The sequence below is a fragment of the Talpa occidentalis genome, unplaced genomic scaffold, assembly GCF_014898055.3.
Source record: "Talpa occidentalis isolate TD23 unplaced genomic scaffold, MPIMG_talOcc4v2.1 talOcc4.5, whole genome shotgun sequence".
NCBI classification, from domain to species: domain Eukaryota; kingdom Metazoa; phylum Chordata; class Mammalia; order Eulipotyphla; family Talpidae; genus Talpa; species Talpa occidentalis.
The window spans coordinates 67,682,139-67,700,545 of NW_023604861.1; the positions used below are offsets into that span (position 1 = coordinate 67,682,139).

At 36.9% G+C, this 18,407-nt stretch overlaps 1 protein-coding gene and 1 pseudogene across 4 annotated transcripts in view; both read right to left on the bottom strand.

Annotated features, from left to right (window-relative positions):
* LOC119258948 (E3 SUMO-protein ligase RanBP2) overlaps nucleotides 1–18,407 on the bottom strand; it is a 72,635-nt gene that overhangs the window by 11,463 nt on the left and 42,765 nt on the right. For 2 of the 4 annotated variants that reach the window (XM_054701391.1, XM_054701392.1), the window contains exons 20-25: nucleotides 13,084–18,010; nucleotides 10,031–10,201; nucleotides 9,320–9,412; nucleotides 8,585–8,763; nucleotides 3,039–3,243; nucleotides 1,786–1,887 (exon numbers count right to left, since the gene is read on the bottom strand). In XM_054701391.1, coding sequence (XP_054557366.1) covers nucleotides 1,786–1,887; nucleotides 3,039–3,243; nucleotides 8,585–8,763; nucleotides 9,320–9,412; nucleotides 10,031–10,201; nucleotides 13,084–18,010 — 5,677 coding nt within the window. Of the gene's footprint in view, nucleotides 1–1,785; nucleotides 1,888–3,038; nucleotides 3,244–8,584; nucleotides 8,764–9,319; nucleotides 9,413–10,030; nucleotides 10,202–12,446; nucleotides 12,525–13,083; nucleotides 18,011–18,407 lie in introns of all 4 variants that reach the window. The other 2 variants (XM_054701393.1, XM_037527399.2) reach the window with 2 other exon arrangements.
* LOC119258949 (nascent polypeptide-associated complex subunit alpha-like) lies at nucleotides 6,736–7,875 on the bottom strand (annotated as a pseudogene).

Below are 18,407 nucleotides of genomic sequence, written 5' to 3' on the forward strand. Positions count from 1 at the left end.
ATTAAAACTGGCTCCAGGGAATTTACAGTTTCAAATACTAGAAAGTGACTGTTAACATAATCTCAAATAAAAGAAGCATTCAACAAACAAGAAAACTAACAATAAAGAAGAGACAAAAATTTAAAGCAACATGAAAACCACAAAGAATTGATAAAACCCAAAGTTACTTCTTTTAAAAGACAAAGCATAAAGTCCAGAGACTTAACTACAAAACAAAGGGAGAAATATAGTTATAAAGTAGCTAAGTGAACTAACTCACTACGGTAAGTGGTGGTGAGCAATGAATATCAATGGTCAATTCTTAAACCAAGCCTTCCTCATGAGTTTTCAATCTTGCCAATTTAACACTTCACTGTACAATACTGATAGTGTAGTTTGAAAAGCTTACACTGAGCAACAGTATTTTTTTTTTTGGTAGATAACTCTCTCCACTATACGACGATATTGTTAACTTATCCTGACTTCAGGCTACTTAATAGATTAAAACAAAAATAAGGCACTTCACAGCTGTGAAGCTATGAATTCCAACTTATCTTCAGATATTTTGTAAATGACAGGAACTCTAAAACAACTGTAAATATGTCAGAGGGAAGAACACCATTTTTTATTAATCATATAAAATTTATTCCACAAATCAAACATTTTATACAAGGAACAATCTAGAGCCTCCCTGGTGGCGCAGGACGTTGAGAGCTGCACTGTGAAGCTGTCTGCAGCCTCTGCAGCGCAGGTTCGATTCCAGCCAGCCGGAGAGACTCCCACATGGCAAAGCAGACCTCTCCTGTCTCGCCCACTGCTCCCCTCAGCAGTGTATTTAAGTACATCTGCCTGTTCTGCTCCCTGCTCTGTGTCTGGTGAATCCTCTCATCCTCCCGCACATCTGGTCTGTACCCCGATTCTTGTATAAAATAAATAGATCTTAAAAAAAAATCTAAGTGGGGCTAAAATCAAATATATTGGGTTGTCGGAAAAGTCATGACTTTTTTTTTTTTGTTTTACAAGCAAAAAATGCATCATGAATTTTCTGACAACCCAATTTCATATTATCAAAATGAGAAAATATGTGCCAATAAACATAAAATAGTCAAGGAAATGATTTTTCTAAAAATGATGCCAAAGTGGATTAATAGAAATAACACTAGAAAAGACAGGAAAGCTAACCAATTGTAAAATTAGCACAATCTTATAGTAAAATCCAATAAAAAGACACTACAAAAAAAGAAAATTATAAAATCACCTGCTTTAAATAAACAGATGCAGGGCCTCCCTGGTGGCGCAAGGGGGTAAGCACCACAGTATGACACAATCCACAGCCTCTGCAGCACAAGTTCGATCCCCAGCCGGCCAGAGAGAAACCCACATGGCGCAGCAGACCTCTCCTGACTCACCTGGTACTCCCCTCAGCAGTGTATTTCAGTAGACCCTCCTGTTCTGTTCCCTACTCTGTCTCATGAATCCTCCACCCACCCCGCCATCTCATGTGCATAAATAAATAAATCTTAAAAAAAAAAAGATGCACTGATTTTGGGAAATCAACAAATCAAATCTAAAGTATAAGAGAAAAAATGTACCATAATTAAGGTTAGTTACTCAAAAACTAGAAAGATATTCCTGGCTCAACTTGACTTACACTGATTTCAAAGAAAATTCCTATGACTATATTAATAAATGTCAAAAATAGAAAAATATGAGACCTTCCTAACAAAAGTTACAACACTGTCAAAAAGGATTATTGTTTTCAGTTGTGCTTAACTCTAGATCATTAAAATCTCTTTCTTATCTTACCTTTAGAACCAAAAGCAAAATCCCCAGAATTACTGGAAGCCAAGTCTGCAAATGACAGCCCTGTGCTACTTCCAAATCCAAATGAAACAGCTTTGCTTTCTACTGGCAAAAGGAAAGGAGTAATTTAGTATCTCATTTAACGCATAATGAACATAAAAGCTTTACGCGGTACCCAAAGAGAATGGGGGTAGGACTCTCCACAGAGAGGGTTGGAAATCAATCATGGAATATTCTGGTTATTTCTCTGAAGAAAGTTACAAAGTATATCAAATTCTAAGCTTCTTCAGTATTATGTTTACAGGATTGTTCTCAATGATGAACATTACACCAAAAGCATGCCAAAACTCATTTTTGAAAAATGAAACGTGGGGCTAGAAAATCAGGTATACAGTTATAGTTACTGCCTAATATCACCTTTATAATTTAAAACATTAATTCAAAGGCACAATTTTAGGAAATATCTGCATAAAGACTTGTTTCATTTTTCATAAATAAAAAGCTCATATAAACTCAACAATTTATTTGGTCATCAGGAGTCTGGGGCTCTTAATTCGACCCTTGTATAGTTACATCAGCTCTTAAAATCCTATACTTTACGTTCTTCATGTGAAAACATACATAAATTTATGTCTGAAGTTATCTTCCTCTCTTAGGACTCTAAGATGCCTATAAACATAACATTTGTGGTTTATTCAGTACTACTGCTAGAAAAAATATAGACACTGTACAAATAAAAATCAGAATTATTCAAATAATTACCCTGCTCCTAAAATAAACTGAAGTAAAAAAACAAGGGGGACTGCATAACAAATACAGTTACTGTAACTGAACACTTGCATTAATGAATCAGGTAGAGAAAAGGCATTTAAGTGATATAAAAATTTAACACCCTTATTGTAATAGTTACATATTATAATAACATCTACAATCACTTAACATATACTTAACTTTAAAAAGTGATATACAAATGAAATACTATCACTAAAAAAATTCCATGTAAGCAAACTATTGTCATTTATTCTCAGCTAAATAGGGAAGAACAAAGTGTTGTGATCTAATAACAATAAAAGCACACATTATCTTTGTTGAGAAACAGTATGATTCTGATTATTTCAAAATCTTATGCCCCTTTATATATCTCAAACTTAAAGAAAGGGAGTTTTTAGGATTTACATTTAGAAGTTCAGCTTCTCAAACACAGGGTTTACCTTATGCAACATATAAGGTTTTATAAGCATATTATCAAATTTCACCTTGGCTTGTAGGATCTGCTTCATTTTCCTTTCTAGTAGACAAATCTACAGGTTTGTCCAAAGTTCCAGAAGAAATAGGTGGTGAACTAACAGACTTGATCTTAAAATCAGATTCTTCAGATTTACATAAAAATGGGACGGTCACATTACTTCCATCTGTACACACACTGTTAGTTGTGCTAGTTATTTCCTCGTTCTGGGATTTCTGCAAAAAGAAAGTAATCACATGCCATTAAAACGGCTGACAAAAAAGATTATATATCCCTACTGAAAAAAAATTGAGAACTTGGAGTTCTAGACAAAACATTAGCAAACTTCACCTTTTTCCTCCCTTTTTCACTCTACCCTCTCTCCCCCAATACTTAACAACAAAATCACTGAAACAGATAAAACAATGTTAAAGCCTCTGTAAGGTGGATGAGAGCAGGAGGATTAAGAATCTCAAGACCTGAGTGATAACCAGATGATTTATTTCAGCCACAACCCACCACTCCAGACCAGCTTGGGGCTATAGAGCAACCAAAAAACCTGAAGCAATTAATACCACAAATGGATTAAGTCCCAAGAAAACCCAACTCACTCTGGCCTGGGGAGTGGGGATGTCATGAAATGATCCAAGTGTTGAATAACCACAAAAACACTATATGGAAACTATTGTAATAATACTCCCAGAGATAAGGACAAATACTCTTAAAACAAATGACAACATACAAGTTATCAACAAAAAAAAAAAATAGAAGCCATAAAAAAAATCAAATGGAAATTTTACAAATGAAAAATACAGTAACAAATGAAAACTTTTTATTAAATGTGTCATCCAATAACAGGATACATAATCCTTTCAGGCTCACAAAAAACATTTATCAGAACAGACCACCACATTCTAGGCCCTAAAACACACCTCAACAATTCAGAAGAAGAGAAGTTGCCCAAAAATACTTTCAGTCCACAATGGAATTAAACTAGAAATCATTAATACACCTGAAAACATTTATATACCTGTAAACTAGAAATCTGAAATATACCTGAAAAAAATCTCCAAATATTTGGAGATTAAGCAACATGTTTTAAAATAACACAAATAACAAAACACTCTGAGACAAAAATAATTTGGATTAAATAAAAATGAAACAAGAGGGCCTCCCCGGTGGCGCAGCGGTTGAGCGCTGGGTTGCGAAGCTGCCTGCAGCCTCTGCAGCGCCGGTTCAATCCCCGGCCACTGGTGAGGGTCCCCATGGCGCTCAGATCTCTCCTGCTGCCCGCTGCTCCCCTCAGCAGTGTACTTGGTCAGTCTGCCTGTCCTGTTCCCCACTCTGGCTCTGGTGAATTCTCTCGCCCTACCGCGCTTCTGACTGTACCTAGTGCTTGTATAAATAAATAAATCTTTAAAAAAAAAAAAAATGAAACAAGAGGGGCTCCCTGGTGGCGCAAGAGGTTAAGCACTGCACCGTGAAGTAATCCGCAGTCTCTGCAGCACAAGCTCGATCCCCAGCCAGCCAGGGAGCAACCTACATGGCAAAGCAGACCTCTCCTGTCTCACCCACTGCTCCCCTCAGCAGTGTATTTCAGTCAGCCTGTTCTGTTCCCTGCTCTGTCTCTGGTGAATCCTCTCACCCACCCATATCTCTGGCCTGTACCCAGCTCTTGCATGCATAAATAAATAAATCTTTAAAAAAAAAAAAAAAGAAACAAGAACAAATTAAAAACAAACCCTAGAAATCGGACTGTAAAATTGCAGCTACCAGGGCCTCCCTGGTGGCACAGGGATTAAAGTCTCAGCACTATCAAGCAATATATATATAAATATATGTGTGTGTATGTATATACATATATGTATAAGTGCATACACACACACACACACACACACGTACAAAGCATGAGTTTGATCCCTGGCCAGGGAGCTGACCCATATGGCACAAAAGACCTCTCCTATGTCGCCCGCTGCTCCCCTCGGTGGCGTATTTCAATAGATCTGCCTATTCTGCTCCCCACTCGGTGACTCCTCTCACACACACCCCCGCCCCACTGCACCTCTGGTGTAGACCTGTTCTTATATGCATAAATAGATCTTAAAAAAAAATATGAAGCTGCCAGAGGACAAAGCTGAACTGTAAAGGGAAAAGAGTGTTCAACAGACAATGAAGAACTGTAAAGTGCTTTGGTGGTAGGTGTGGTGTGGTGTGGTGTGCGGTATGATAACATACATCTAAAGAGGTGTGAACCTATACCTCTGAGTATACAGTGATGTAAATCAAGGTTATCACAATAAAATAAACAAAACTACATCTCATCAAGATTTTACTGCAGTAAAGGCAAGAAAGCAGGCCTTCACAATATTGAATACACATCATAAAAAGATAATAAATTTTCACCTTAAGAAACTAAAGAGCAATATAAACCTAAAGCTAGGAGAGAAATAATGAAAATGCAGAAATCAATAAAACAAGAAAATAAAAGTATAAGCTGATTATTTAAAGGTCAATAAAATTAATAAACATTAGCCGGGGTAACCAAGAAAAAAAGGATGACACAAATTACTACATCAGAAATGAAATAGGAACTATCACCGTTAATCCATGGAACATGAAAAGTATTAATTTTAATGAACTTTGTAGTTTCATGAATAACATTATACCCACAAATTTAATAACAGATAAAATGAACCAATTCTATGAAAGTTACAACCAACCAAAACTCACACAACAAATAGATACATATAGTTTAAAAAAAAAAAAAAACACCAAATTAATATCCTTCCCAAAACATACAAAAGACCACATAATATGTTTTTTTCTTTAAATAGGAAATAACCAGAATAGGGAAATCCACAGAGACAGAAAGTATGTTACTGGTTCTAGGACTAGAGGAATCGGATAGAAATGGGAGTGGTGACTACTAGAGGTACAGGGCTTCTTTTAGGCGTAAGGAAAATCTTTTAAACAGGATTATGGTGATGACTGCATAACCAGGTGAATATACTAAAAACCAATGAACTGTACTTTAAAATGAGTGAACTGTACAGTTTGTGAATCATAGCACAAGTATTATCCAAAAAATATAGGTTAATTACTTGGGGGGGTTCCTAACACATCCTCACCCTTAAAGTAATATGGAAAACTTCATGCAGACAAATCAAATTCTTTGTTTCTTTCAGTAACAGCACCCCAATCCTCAGCACAGGACTATTTCATAGTAAATAAATACTATAAATACAACACATAAATGCTGCATTTAATACAAAGGATAAATATCTGAAGATACTCTGCAAAACTGAAGATCAATTAGATTGAGTGTAAAAATAGGAAGAATGCATTCTAAGAGGATGTAAATCTACGTCAATTATAACATATTTTAGTTTTACTGGTTCTTAGTTCTCTGTCTCCTCTCTATATATCAAAGGGTACTTAACTCCAAAATTACAATTTATTTATTTTTTTTTTAAGATTTATTTATCAGAAGTGCAGGAGGGTGAGAGAATTCACCAGAGCCAGAGCGGAGAGCAAAGCAGAGCAGGCAGACTGACAAAGTACACTGCTGAGGGGAGCAGAGGGCTGCAGGAGAGGTCTGAGTGCTATGTGGGACCCTCACCCGGTGGCCAGGGATCGAACCAGTGCCGCAGAGGCTGCGGGCAGCTTCACAACCCAGCGCTCAACCACTGCGCCACTGGGGAGGCCCAAAATTCAAATTTATTGTGGCGGCATTTTTTTTCAACCTTTATAGTGCTTCGTCACATTGAACGTCTCTACCAAAGGTATTCTTCAACAGTCCCCTAAAACTGTTATTTAATAAACGTGATAGTACAGGTTATTTCACAAAAAATTTAAGTTATAGCAATGGTGAATGTTTTAAAACAACACAACAGTCACCTCAAATAAGATACTTTAACACCTCTAAATATGGTTTACAAAATACTGACAAGTCCTTGTGTATCAGTTTCTAAAGTGGCACCACAAGGTGGGAAAAGAATAAATGATGTGCAATTCATTCTGCAGATCAGTGTTAAAATTATTTTTTTAATCCCACAAGAAGCCACAGTGTTATTAATGATAGAAACCGTACAAATTTAAAACTAAGCTGCAGTCACTCTTTTGAGACACAAAAGGGCAAAAGAAAAAGTCCTCTTTTCAGACTGTTTCACTATTAATTCCTTACTAGCATTTACAGTATCATTACTGCTGTTCTTTAGGGCTCCTACTGCCTTTGCTCTCAACACATTTGCTTGTGACATGACCAATTCTATGTCCTTAACTTCCACAGATAATTTCATCAACCTCTTCACTTCACTCCCTCTTCTACAGTTGGAATCTGTGTTTTTTGAAATATCTAAGACAGTTTCACCTTGAACTTTGAATTTTTCAGCAGCTGCCAGCTGACATAAATCATCAATCTTTGCTTCCCCTAAAACTATGTAGATATCAGAAGCTGAGCTTTTGATCTAGTTTTGGAATGACAAAGAGAATACTTTCAGATTTCCAGATAGTGACTCTAGTAACCCTTGTAAAGGTCAAAGACCCAGTTTGGACACAGCCTTCTTTTCACTCTGGCTCTACTTTGCATTACCGGTGGGCTCTTCATCAATTTCAGCTGCTGCTGCCAGCAAAGCTTGTTGTGTGGCTGCCTGTGTGGAATCCTGTTCCTCAAGTACATGTACTGATTCAATACTGTCAAGATTCTGTTCCAAAACCTGTCTCAGCCCGGGGCTGTGGCAACTCCTGCTCTGTAGGAGGGAAGGTTTCCATGGTTTCACTAGTCATTTTGTGAAGGGAACTCACAAACAACATGGTGGCAAGAATAAGAGCAAGCCATGTTGAAATTATTTAAAGGCAATTTTTTCTGTTTTAAAATTATTCATTTTAGGGCCTCCCCCGTGGCGCAGTGGTTGAGCGCTGGGTTAGCAAAGCTGCCCGCAGCCTCTGCAGCGCCGGTTCGATCCCTGGCTGCTCCCTGGCCACAGGAGGAGGATCCCACATGGCGTGCAGACCTCTCCTGCCGCCCGCTGCTCCCCTCAGCAGTGTACTTCAGTCCTTCTGCCTGCTCTGCTCCCCGCTCTAGCTCTGGTGAATCCTCTCACCCTCCCGCGCTTCTGACTGTACCCAGTGCTTGTATAAATAAATAAATCTTTTAAAAAAAAAAAAAGAATCTTTAAAAAAATAAATAAAATTATTCATTTTAATTAAGTTGTAATTCTTCAGCTTTAAACAGAAAAAAAAATACAACCATATTTAAACTTCATTGATTCAACTTGCATGATTCAAATTTACATTAAAGAAGCCCCCCTTATTCCTGGGGAATACATTCTAAGAGCAAAGTGAGTGTGTCAAACCATAAATAGTACCTATCTCACTAAACAGATACGAAACAGGGGCAGTAGGATGATGGGATACCAGGATAGGCCAGAATGGCAAACCTTTACCACAGAGATAAACCTTTTCTGACAGAAAGATGCCTAGGTCATTTGCTAGCCACAACCCATTTGTTAAGAACATTCTAGTTTATTCTATCAACAGAGAATTGAAGCAAAAGGAAAACAATTGAGATGTTCTTACTTGAGCTTCCTGAACTTTTTGAAGCTCTGACTGAAAGTCTTCCCCATTTCCGTTGTCTTCATCAGTATCACTGGAGACTCCACAAAAAAATGTAGGCGGAAGCTTTAATATATCTGCTTTTGCCTTCTCTTCAACTGTTGGTTTCTTTTCCCAAACAATAACACATTCTTTCTCATTATCTGAAAATCCCGTACAATACAAACAAAAGATAGTTAATAGTAGATAAAATCCACATACTCTACAATAATAATCCTTAATGAAAACTACAGACTATATAACGAGACTTAATGAATGCTAACAGAAACAAGTATTACCAAGAAAAGTTTTCCACTTATTATTTTTTTTAAAAGATTTATTTATTATACAAGAACCGGGGTATAGGCCAGATGCACGGGAGGGTGAGAGGATTCACCAGAGACAGAGTGGGGAACAGAACAGGCAGAATGACGAAATACACTGCTGAGGGGAGCAGAAGGCGAGACAGGAGAGGTCTGCTGCGCCATGAGGGATCCTCGCCGGATGGCTGGGATTGAACAGGTGCTGCAGAGGCTGCAGACAGCTTCATAGCACTGCGCTCAACCACCTGCACCACCAGGGGAGGCCCCTCATTATTATTTTTAATAATTAACCACAAGTGTATTATGTAGGTAATACTGATAACAGAAATGATCAGGAGATTCCTTATTGAAACAATTTTTAAAAAACATTGTAATTAGTGATTGTAATTTACCATACCTGCCAGATTTTCTTCTAAGGATCTACACTTTTCTGAATCCTGCAGATATAATTTTCCATTAAGTTTCTTGACAGCTGTTTCAAAATCTTCATCTTAAAGAATAATTGATTATATTAGATAAAGAAATTTCTAATGTCAGTTTCCCTAGCTAGAAAACTAGGAATCATCTCATTTTCCATTACCCTCCACACATCTAAACAACCACCAATTTTGCCAATTTGATACATTTAATGCCTCCTCTACTTTTAGAACTTTTGTTAAAGTTCTCGTTTATGATGCTCTATCATTTTGGCCCCTCTTCCTGTCTCCCATCATGTCTCACAATCCAACTCTCTCTACCGCTTCTCAATTGGTTCTACTGAAACTTTCCTGAGCATGAACTCCCATGCTTAAAAACTATGATATTACAAAGGCTTCCAAAATTATACCCCTGTCTGCTTCTCCCATTTCTCTAAGACTCCAGGAAACTTTCAATTCAATTCCCTTAAAATTCCTGTCATGGTAGCCTTCAAAAAAATCCTTAATAAATGAAAGCAGTTCTATTATTATATTCACTGGCTATTCCCAAATAGATTTAAGCTATTTTTACCATATCTATGGCAAGGAGAGCAGTGATGAGATCTAAGAGGCAGGCTTACAAGAATTTAACCATACTCCCAATTAGTAAGATTATCACAAACACAATGCTTTTAAAATCACAAAAGATTTACCATCCTCCTCATCTTCGCTAACATAATCTGGTCTATTCTTATAGCAGAAGAAAGTTGGAGGGAGTTTAAGTTTGCTTGCAAGAGCTTTTTGCTCAGGCGTTGGGATTAGCTCGTATACAATGAGTACGTCGTCATCTGAGGATGTATCTTCATGTTTTTTCTCCACTTTTGCTACAACACAAGTAAAAAAATAAAAACAAGTGTTAAATAAAAACTACAATATTTTAACAGAAAATATAAAGCATGGAACCTACACTTAGGTTAAAATAGCATACTAATAAAAATATACACTAATGTAAACAGAGCTCTTTAACATTAATTAGAATTATAAAACTTGTTTAATGTTCTATCAAAAAGCCTTATTGAACACAGAAACTATTTTTTATTTTTTTTAAAGGTTTATTTTTACTCATTTATGCATACAAGAACTGGGGTGCAGGTCAGAGGGGCAGAAGGTGAGAGGATTCACCACAGCCAGAGTGAGGAAAACAGGCGGATCCACTGAAATACACTGCTGAGGGAAGCAGCGGGAGAGACAGGAGGTCTGCTGTGTCATGTGGGTTAGCTCCCTGGCCAGGGATTAAACTCATGCCACAGTGGCTAGCAATAGCTTGATAGTGCTGAGACTAGAATCCCTGCACAACCAGGGAGTCCCTGACACAGAAACTATTAAAAACAAATAAACCATGCTTTTGCTTACTGATAATTGAAAATATTATTAATGGATATAATTTAAAATGTCCCACCATAACCGTATTTGGCATACTTAACAATAACTTAGCAAAATACCCATGCATTTGCAATAACCGGGAGGAAAAAAACTTAAAAAGAATAAGCAAAAATTAGTATATATATGAAAATAATGCAAAGCCAACCTTGATTAGTTCTTACAAGGAATTAACAATTTCCAAGGATGGCAAGTGATTAGAGTTACATCCAGTTCTGCATATTTGCAAGCATAATAGATAAAAGAAAAGAAAAACCATTATCCTATGGGTAAGTAATAATACAGGAATCTAAGGCACTTTCTAAGGTTAAGAAATCAGCAACAAAAAAAGGCTACAATATGTAGAGAAAAGATATTCTTCATATAACCTGCTTTGGTCTATAACAAGAATTTCTGGCTAAGGAACTGATGAAGTAGAGCAAATCATGAAGCATGTTAAGTACCAACTAGTGCTATCCAATATGACAAATTAGCCATATTGAAGAGCTTTCAAGCACCTGAAATAGGATTAGTACAAAATGAAATCTGCTGAAGTATAAAAATACAAACTGGATTTTAAAGACTTGATTTTACCACCACCACCAAAAAAAAATCTCATTTCAGACTTAATGGTTCAAACTGAATAATTATTAAAGTTTATTTAATGCTTCTCTTTTTGCTCTTTTTAAAATGTAGCTACTAGAAAATTTTAATTTACATGAGTACAGGTCATATTTTATTTCTACTAGCCTTTTTACAATGTTAAACTTGCAGTTCACTCTTAGTTATCAAGTCCTAGCCAAGGACAGTTTAAAAAAAAAAAAAAAACACAACTGAAAGATGATTCTTGTGTCACTTCCCCTATTAGTTGGTAAAGAAAATTTGGGCATATCAGGGTGTCAGTTTCCTAATGTCTCAAGTTTTCATCTCTAACTGCTTTGGGACTATTAACATTCTGAGCCTTGAAAGAAGGCTCCCTCGTCTTAGACCAGGGAGTTGTATGTGCAGCCCACAGAGTCTTTGTATAAGTATGTATCCTTTATAGAAAAGTCCACACTTTTCCTATAATTTCTTAGAAAATGAATCTTTAAGAACAAAAAGTTATTTTAGTTTATTGGACTTTGCTCTTAAAGGCCTTTTAAGTTTCCACTTCCTATTATTCCAATCCACTATCAACAACTGTTTTGTAAATGATTTGCAATACCTAAATTACATACCAGGTATAAAATTGTGGCGTTAATAATGGGGTGTAACATTCAAATACAATATTGTTCTAAGCCATGTCAAAAGGGATAGCCCTAAAGGGAGACTCTATTCTATGATCTATAGAAGCTGCTGCGAAGGCACATGTTGGGATATGTAGCAGCTAAAGATAATGGCTAAATAAAATACAGGTCTTCAGTAAGCAGAGCAGAAAAAAATGGTAATGAAGTACATTGCTGAGCAAGGTAAAGATGACAGGGATCTACCCCCAAATAACGATGTACAATAGTGATAAAACATGACATCCAAGAACATTAAAAAAAGAAAAAAAGAAAAAAACAGCATTAAAAGGTGTTATACCACCAGTAAAAAGGTACTTGCTTAAACTGACATTGTTTAACATGCACATGTAGTGTTAAGTACTTAATTACATACAGCCAGTTACTTTGCTAAGGACTACCAACTGCCAAGAAACTAGTCATCTCACACTGAGAATGCTAGCTATACCTGTGTTCTCAGGCTGTGAGGAAGGGGTGCTGGTCCAAAAAGCCATTGGGTTAGATTTAAAAAGGCTAAAATTAAATCCTAGAAAATAAAGAGTATTTCATTTTTCAACATTTGAGAATCAAAGTAAAAATGATTTTATAATATAAAAAGCCAGAATCCCTCAATTTATACCTATTTGGCTATACTCATTTATACTGGTGGTTTTATTCTTTGCTCATTTAATAAATAATGGCAAGACTACCTAACATAAACTATCAACAACTCAGTACCATTATCTTTTCATTAACAAAAAAAATTAATTCAAGAATGAACACTAAAAAACCATGAGTTCATTTAGCTCATGATTCAAGTACACAAGTCACTAAACTCCCTTATTGGGTTCTTATTCTCTGTTCTAAGCATGACACAGATATCTTCCAGTCACTGAATCTCCAAAATAAACTTACACACATAATCTCTGTTGCTGTGTGAACACTAATAGGTAAGCTGATTTAGGGAGAAAAAAATAGGTTTTTCTCTGCTGTTCAAAAAGCACTGTGTTTATGACCCAACTATTACTAAGACATTAGTATCCTACAAAATGTATGTATAAAGATAGCATTAAAAGAATAGAAAAAGACTGATCTAAAATGCTTACCCTTTTCTGGTGTTTTAAATGTATAATTAGTTGAGGACTCCTCTTTCGGAAAAGCAGCAAAAAGATGTCTGATTTTACCATCTGAAGATTGTTTGATATCAGAGTTCTTTGACTGTTCGTAATTATTCAGTTCCACTTTTCTTTCAGATCCACTCTGGACTACTGAACTAGGTGCATTAAAACTAAATCCAAACAAAGATCCAGTAGCTGAACTGTTGCCAAATGCAAATGGCTTTGATTTTTCACTACTAAAAATGCTTTTAACAGATTCTGAACCAAATACAAACTTTGGAGGAGAAACCACTGCTTTTGTTGATGTTTCAGATGTGCCAGACACTTCAATTTCTGATGCCGCATCTGCTACAATGTCACTCGGAATTAAATCTGTCCTCTCTCTTGTAGTTTCTTCCAATACAGCTACAGCAATTTTGCCACATGGTGACTCTCTGGGAGTGGTTGAATGAGAAACATGAGGTGTTACCAAAGAATCTTTTTCTTGAGCTATTTTTGCTTCATCAAATATTTTCTTAAATGAGTCTGCAACATCTTGTAGTTTGAAACGAACAGCTAAATGTTCTACTTTTCTTTCTCCATCTGCAAAGTCACATGCTGTCCACACCCACACTCTTTCTGTTCCTTTCATATTTTGCAAAGTCATGTCTGGAGTTATTCTGTGATTGGCACAAAGTTTTAATACCTGGTCCCTTCTCATTACTATGCGAACTTGCTTATTATCATAATTCTGTAAAATCTTTATATCACCAATGCCCCTTTCCTTCCACTGACCAACATCTTTATCATATCTATAGAGTTTTGCTCTGTGACTAAAAACAACTTGTTCATTTTCTTCACCACTGGACACTTCAATCAGATCAGGTAAAGGTACAACAGGTTCAAAATACTGTCCATCTCTCTCTTCCTCTTGAGTGACATCAGATTCTTCATCAGTGCCAACTGAGGTCCCACTCTGATTCAACTTGGCAGGAGATTTAGATGGACTCAAAGCAGATTTAAAACTGAAGTTAAATCCTGTTGTTGACTCACCAAAGCGGAAGAGATTTTTCCTCACAGGGCTATTTGCCAATGGAGAAGCATGTACTGAGCTACTACTTACACTATCATCCAAAGCATCTTCCCTTAAGTCATAGTTATCCCACTCTAATGTGGGTCCCGTGTTTTCAGGATTTGGTTTGGTGGATATGTCTAAAGCACTTGTACCTGAACTCTTACTGTCTTCATCAGTTACTTTTGTTTGATCATTTGTCAAAAACGTTTTAAAGTCTTTTAGTCCACTCTTCATTTCCTCAGCTCTCTGTATTAACTTGGCAGCTCTACCAGTATCTACAAGTTTATGGGGCGTTTGAAGTGGTATATCTAACAGAAGTCGCTGGCATTCCTCAAACTTCTGCTTGAACTCTTCAGCAAGCTCTGGTGTTTTAAATTTTGCTGCTAACTGCTCTAGCTTGGCATCACCATCGGAAAAATCACTAGCTAACCACATCCATGCTCTATCTGATCCAGAGAGAGGCTTCAGGTTCATTGTAGTTGTTATCCAATGATTAGCACATACTTTTAGTACCTGTTCTCTTCGCATTAGCATTCTTAGTTTGCCATTGACTTCATTTTTGAGAATTTTTAAGTTTCCCAAACCTCTTTCTTTCCACTGGCTTATCTCAGCATCAAATCTAAATAATTTTACCCGCTGTGAATAAAGAACTTTTTCATCTTCTTCTCCTGTTACAAGTTCCACTTTTTCAGGCATCTGAACTACTGGCTCAAAATGGATGTCATCACTATCCTCAGTCTTATAGGCATCATCGTCTTTCTCCAGGTCAGCAGATGTGTCAGCTTTACCAGGCATTTTACCACTTTGTGATGAGAATAATTTTTCTCCAGCACCTGAAAATCCCTTGAAATTAGGGTCTTTTTTGCCAAACTGAAACCCTTCTCCTGAAGTTGATTTTGCAAGATCTGCAAAGGTAAAAGTGCTACCAGTCTGACCAAAAAACACACCACTACCATTCCTCTGATTATTAACATCCTGAGCCTGAAAGCCAGTATCATTTTCAATATTTTCATTCTTCTCTTGATTTCCCAGCTCCTGAATGCCAAATTTAAGTCCATCAGCAGACATAGGGATAGAAAAGCTAAATCCTTCTTTTGTTGACTTAGAGTCTGTATTAGAAGAACCCTGAAATGTAAATGAAGGTATATTTTCTTGATCCACATGTCCAAATTTAAATCCTTGTTCTGTACTGCCAAATTTAAAAGATTTTTCAGAAAAGTTACTTTTAAATCCTGTTCCCACCTGATTTCCAGAAGAGTCATTTAACTTTGGTTTTGAGCCCAATGTGAAAGCTGAAGAAGCTTCAGTAATTGATTTATGAGTTGGTCTGGAAGCATCACAAGCCACACATTTTAAAGAAGAATTCTCATTTTGTACAAAACAAGTACTACAATCCCACTTTCCTTCCTTCTTGGTGAACACACCTTCAAATCCACTCTTGAGAGCCTTGCTTGTATCTGAAGAGCTATGTGCTGGAACAGAAGTAGGCTGGTTCTGTTTATTTGGATTCTCACAAGCAACACATTTGGTAGCATTTGCTTCATTTCGTACCAAGCACATAGTGCAATCCCACTGTCCTTCTTTCTTGGTGAAAAGTCCTTCAAATCCACTCTTTGGAGCCTTACTTGTATCTGAAGAGCCAGGTGCTGGAACAGAAGTGGGCTGGTTCTGTTTATTCGGATTCTCACAAGCAACACATTTGGTAGCATTTGCTTCATTTCGTACCAAGCACATAGTGCAATCCCACTGTCCTTCTTTCTTAGTGAAAAGTCCTTCAAATCCACTCTTTGTAGACTTGTTTGACTCTGAAGTACTAAACTTAAAAAAGGAAGGTGCTGGAACAGTAGTAGACAGATTTGGTTTAGCTGGATGCTGACAGGCAACACATTTTGTAGCATTTGCTTCATTTCTTACCAAACATTCACTGCAATCCCACTGTCCTTCCTTCTTAGCAAACATGTCCTCAAATCCATTCTTTGGGGTTTTATTGATCTCTGCAGTACCAAACTTAAAAGCAGCAGATGCTGAAGTAGAAGTAGTAGATAAACTCTGTTTTCTTTGATTCTGACAAGCAACACATTTTGTAGACGTTCCTTCATTTCGCACCAAGCACTCACTACAATCCCATTGTCCTTCCTTTATAGAATAAACAGATTTGAAATCACTGTTAACAGATTTAGGAAGATCTCCCTGGCCAAATTTAAAGGAAGTTTGCTGAACAAACAAAGATCCACTTTTGTTAGCAGTCTTTGTATTCTGGCATGCAAAACATCTAGATACAGTTGGTTCATTTCTTTCTAAACAAACGCTGCAATCCCAGTGACCTTCTTTCTTTGGCGACATCAATGCAAATCTATCTGGAGTGTTTTCTGACCCTGTTTTAAGAGTAGAAATAGTTTCAGATGATGATGGGCCAAGGAGTTCCTTACTGTTTGGGTTTAGATTTTGGCACGATACACATTTCTTAGCAGTTGCAGCATTCTTTAATGAACAGCTGTTACAATGCCACCAAGACCCCTCTTTCTTTACAACTTGAAATTCAAAATTCATGTTTCCTACATCAGGTTTGCAAATATCATTACTTTCATGACTTGTGGTTTCATTCACAATTCTCATAGTCTGACTTGTTACGGTTACATTTGCTCCTGAGGCTTTTAAAATGTTCTGGGCTTCTTCAAACTTGCACTTGAAAAGTGCTGCTTCTTCGGGAGTTTTGAATCTAATAGCAAGTTGTTCTGGTTTGGGCAACTCATCTGCATAATCAAGAGCATGCCACACAAAAGATCTGTCTGATCCAGCATTTGGTGTCAGTCTCATATCTGGATTGATATAATGATTTGCACAGATTTTCAATACTTGCTCCCGTCTCATTAGAAGGCGAATTTTACCAGATGTTTTATGCCTTAGTATTTTTACATTACCAATACCGCGTTCCTTCCATTCTTTGGATTCTGCATCAAAACGGAACAATTTTGCACGATTACAAAAGAATTCTTCTTCATCTTCCTCACCAGTTTTTACCTCAATCTTATCAGGAAGAGGCACTACAGGCTCAAAATGAGGGCCATCATCATCATCATCACCATGGGCACTTCCTCCATCTGTTTCATGACTCTTATTGGCCAGATCTGGAGCAGGTGTTCCAAATACTGACTTTCCTGGACTGTGAAAAGTAAGCATATCATCACTTCGAAGAAAACCAGAATTCTTTTGTTGATTTGAGCCCAAGTTTTCAGTAAATGAAATTCCAGACATATTTTTGCTTCCAAAGTTGAATGTATTTCGATGTACAATCGTCTGACCAGCTTTTGGGCCACTATAGCCATCTCCTTGCAAAGGTTTATCTGAAGTCAGGAGGCCTAAAAGACTTTCACTATTATTGTAAGTCGTAGAAGGAGGCTGTGTTACAACCTGTGGTGAGGAAAATGTGAAGTCACCATCATTTGATTTGAAGTTTGAGTTAAATTTAAAAGGAGCTGGCTGAGTTGTATGTGCAGGTGTTGTCAGAGATGGTCTTATTCCTTCACCTGGCACAGGTTGAACAAAATTAGTTTTTCCAAATTCTATAACCTTAGATTCTGCAGATCTTGACGCATGAGCTGCAACTGCCGGTTTTGTAAAATAACCTGGTTCTGGCAAAGGTGGGTTTGTGCTGGCCTGCTGAACATTGTAATTAAAGTAATCATCGCCCCTGGGTGACAGAATTCCTGTTGCAGGAGACTCGAAACGCAAGGGAGGACCATACATCTCTTGAGAGAACATGCAAGCAGATGAGCTTTGCACAGGTGGTGTGTGCATCTGTTGTGAATATGCATAAATATGCTGCTGAGGTGGAAGTCTATTCATTCCATAAACTGGACCCTAAAAGAAAAAAAAGTTTAAAATTTTGGTGGACTGTCTTCAAAACTACAGGTAAATTAGATATAAACTAAATCTCACAAATCTCAAACACGGGTATTGTAAGTAAAGATACAATTAGTACATCATTAACAGAAGACACCATTACTATAAAGACAGTTATAGTCCTTATTGGAGTATAATGAAAATTGCCTTTCACTAACCACAGCACCTAAAAATCTAATTCTCCTACAATAAATCCATAGAATATCTTCATCCCCAAACAATGTGTCAAATAATGCTAATAATAATGATGGTGATGATGAAGACTAATGTTTATTGAGCATTTACTAATGTGTCAACTGAGCACTGTTCTAAGCACCTTACTTACATGTTAACTCACTTTAATAAATTCAAAAAC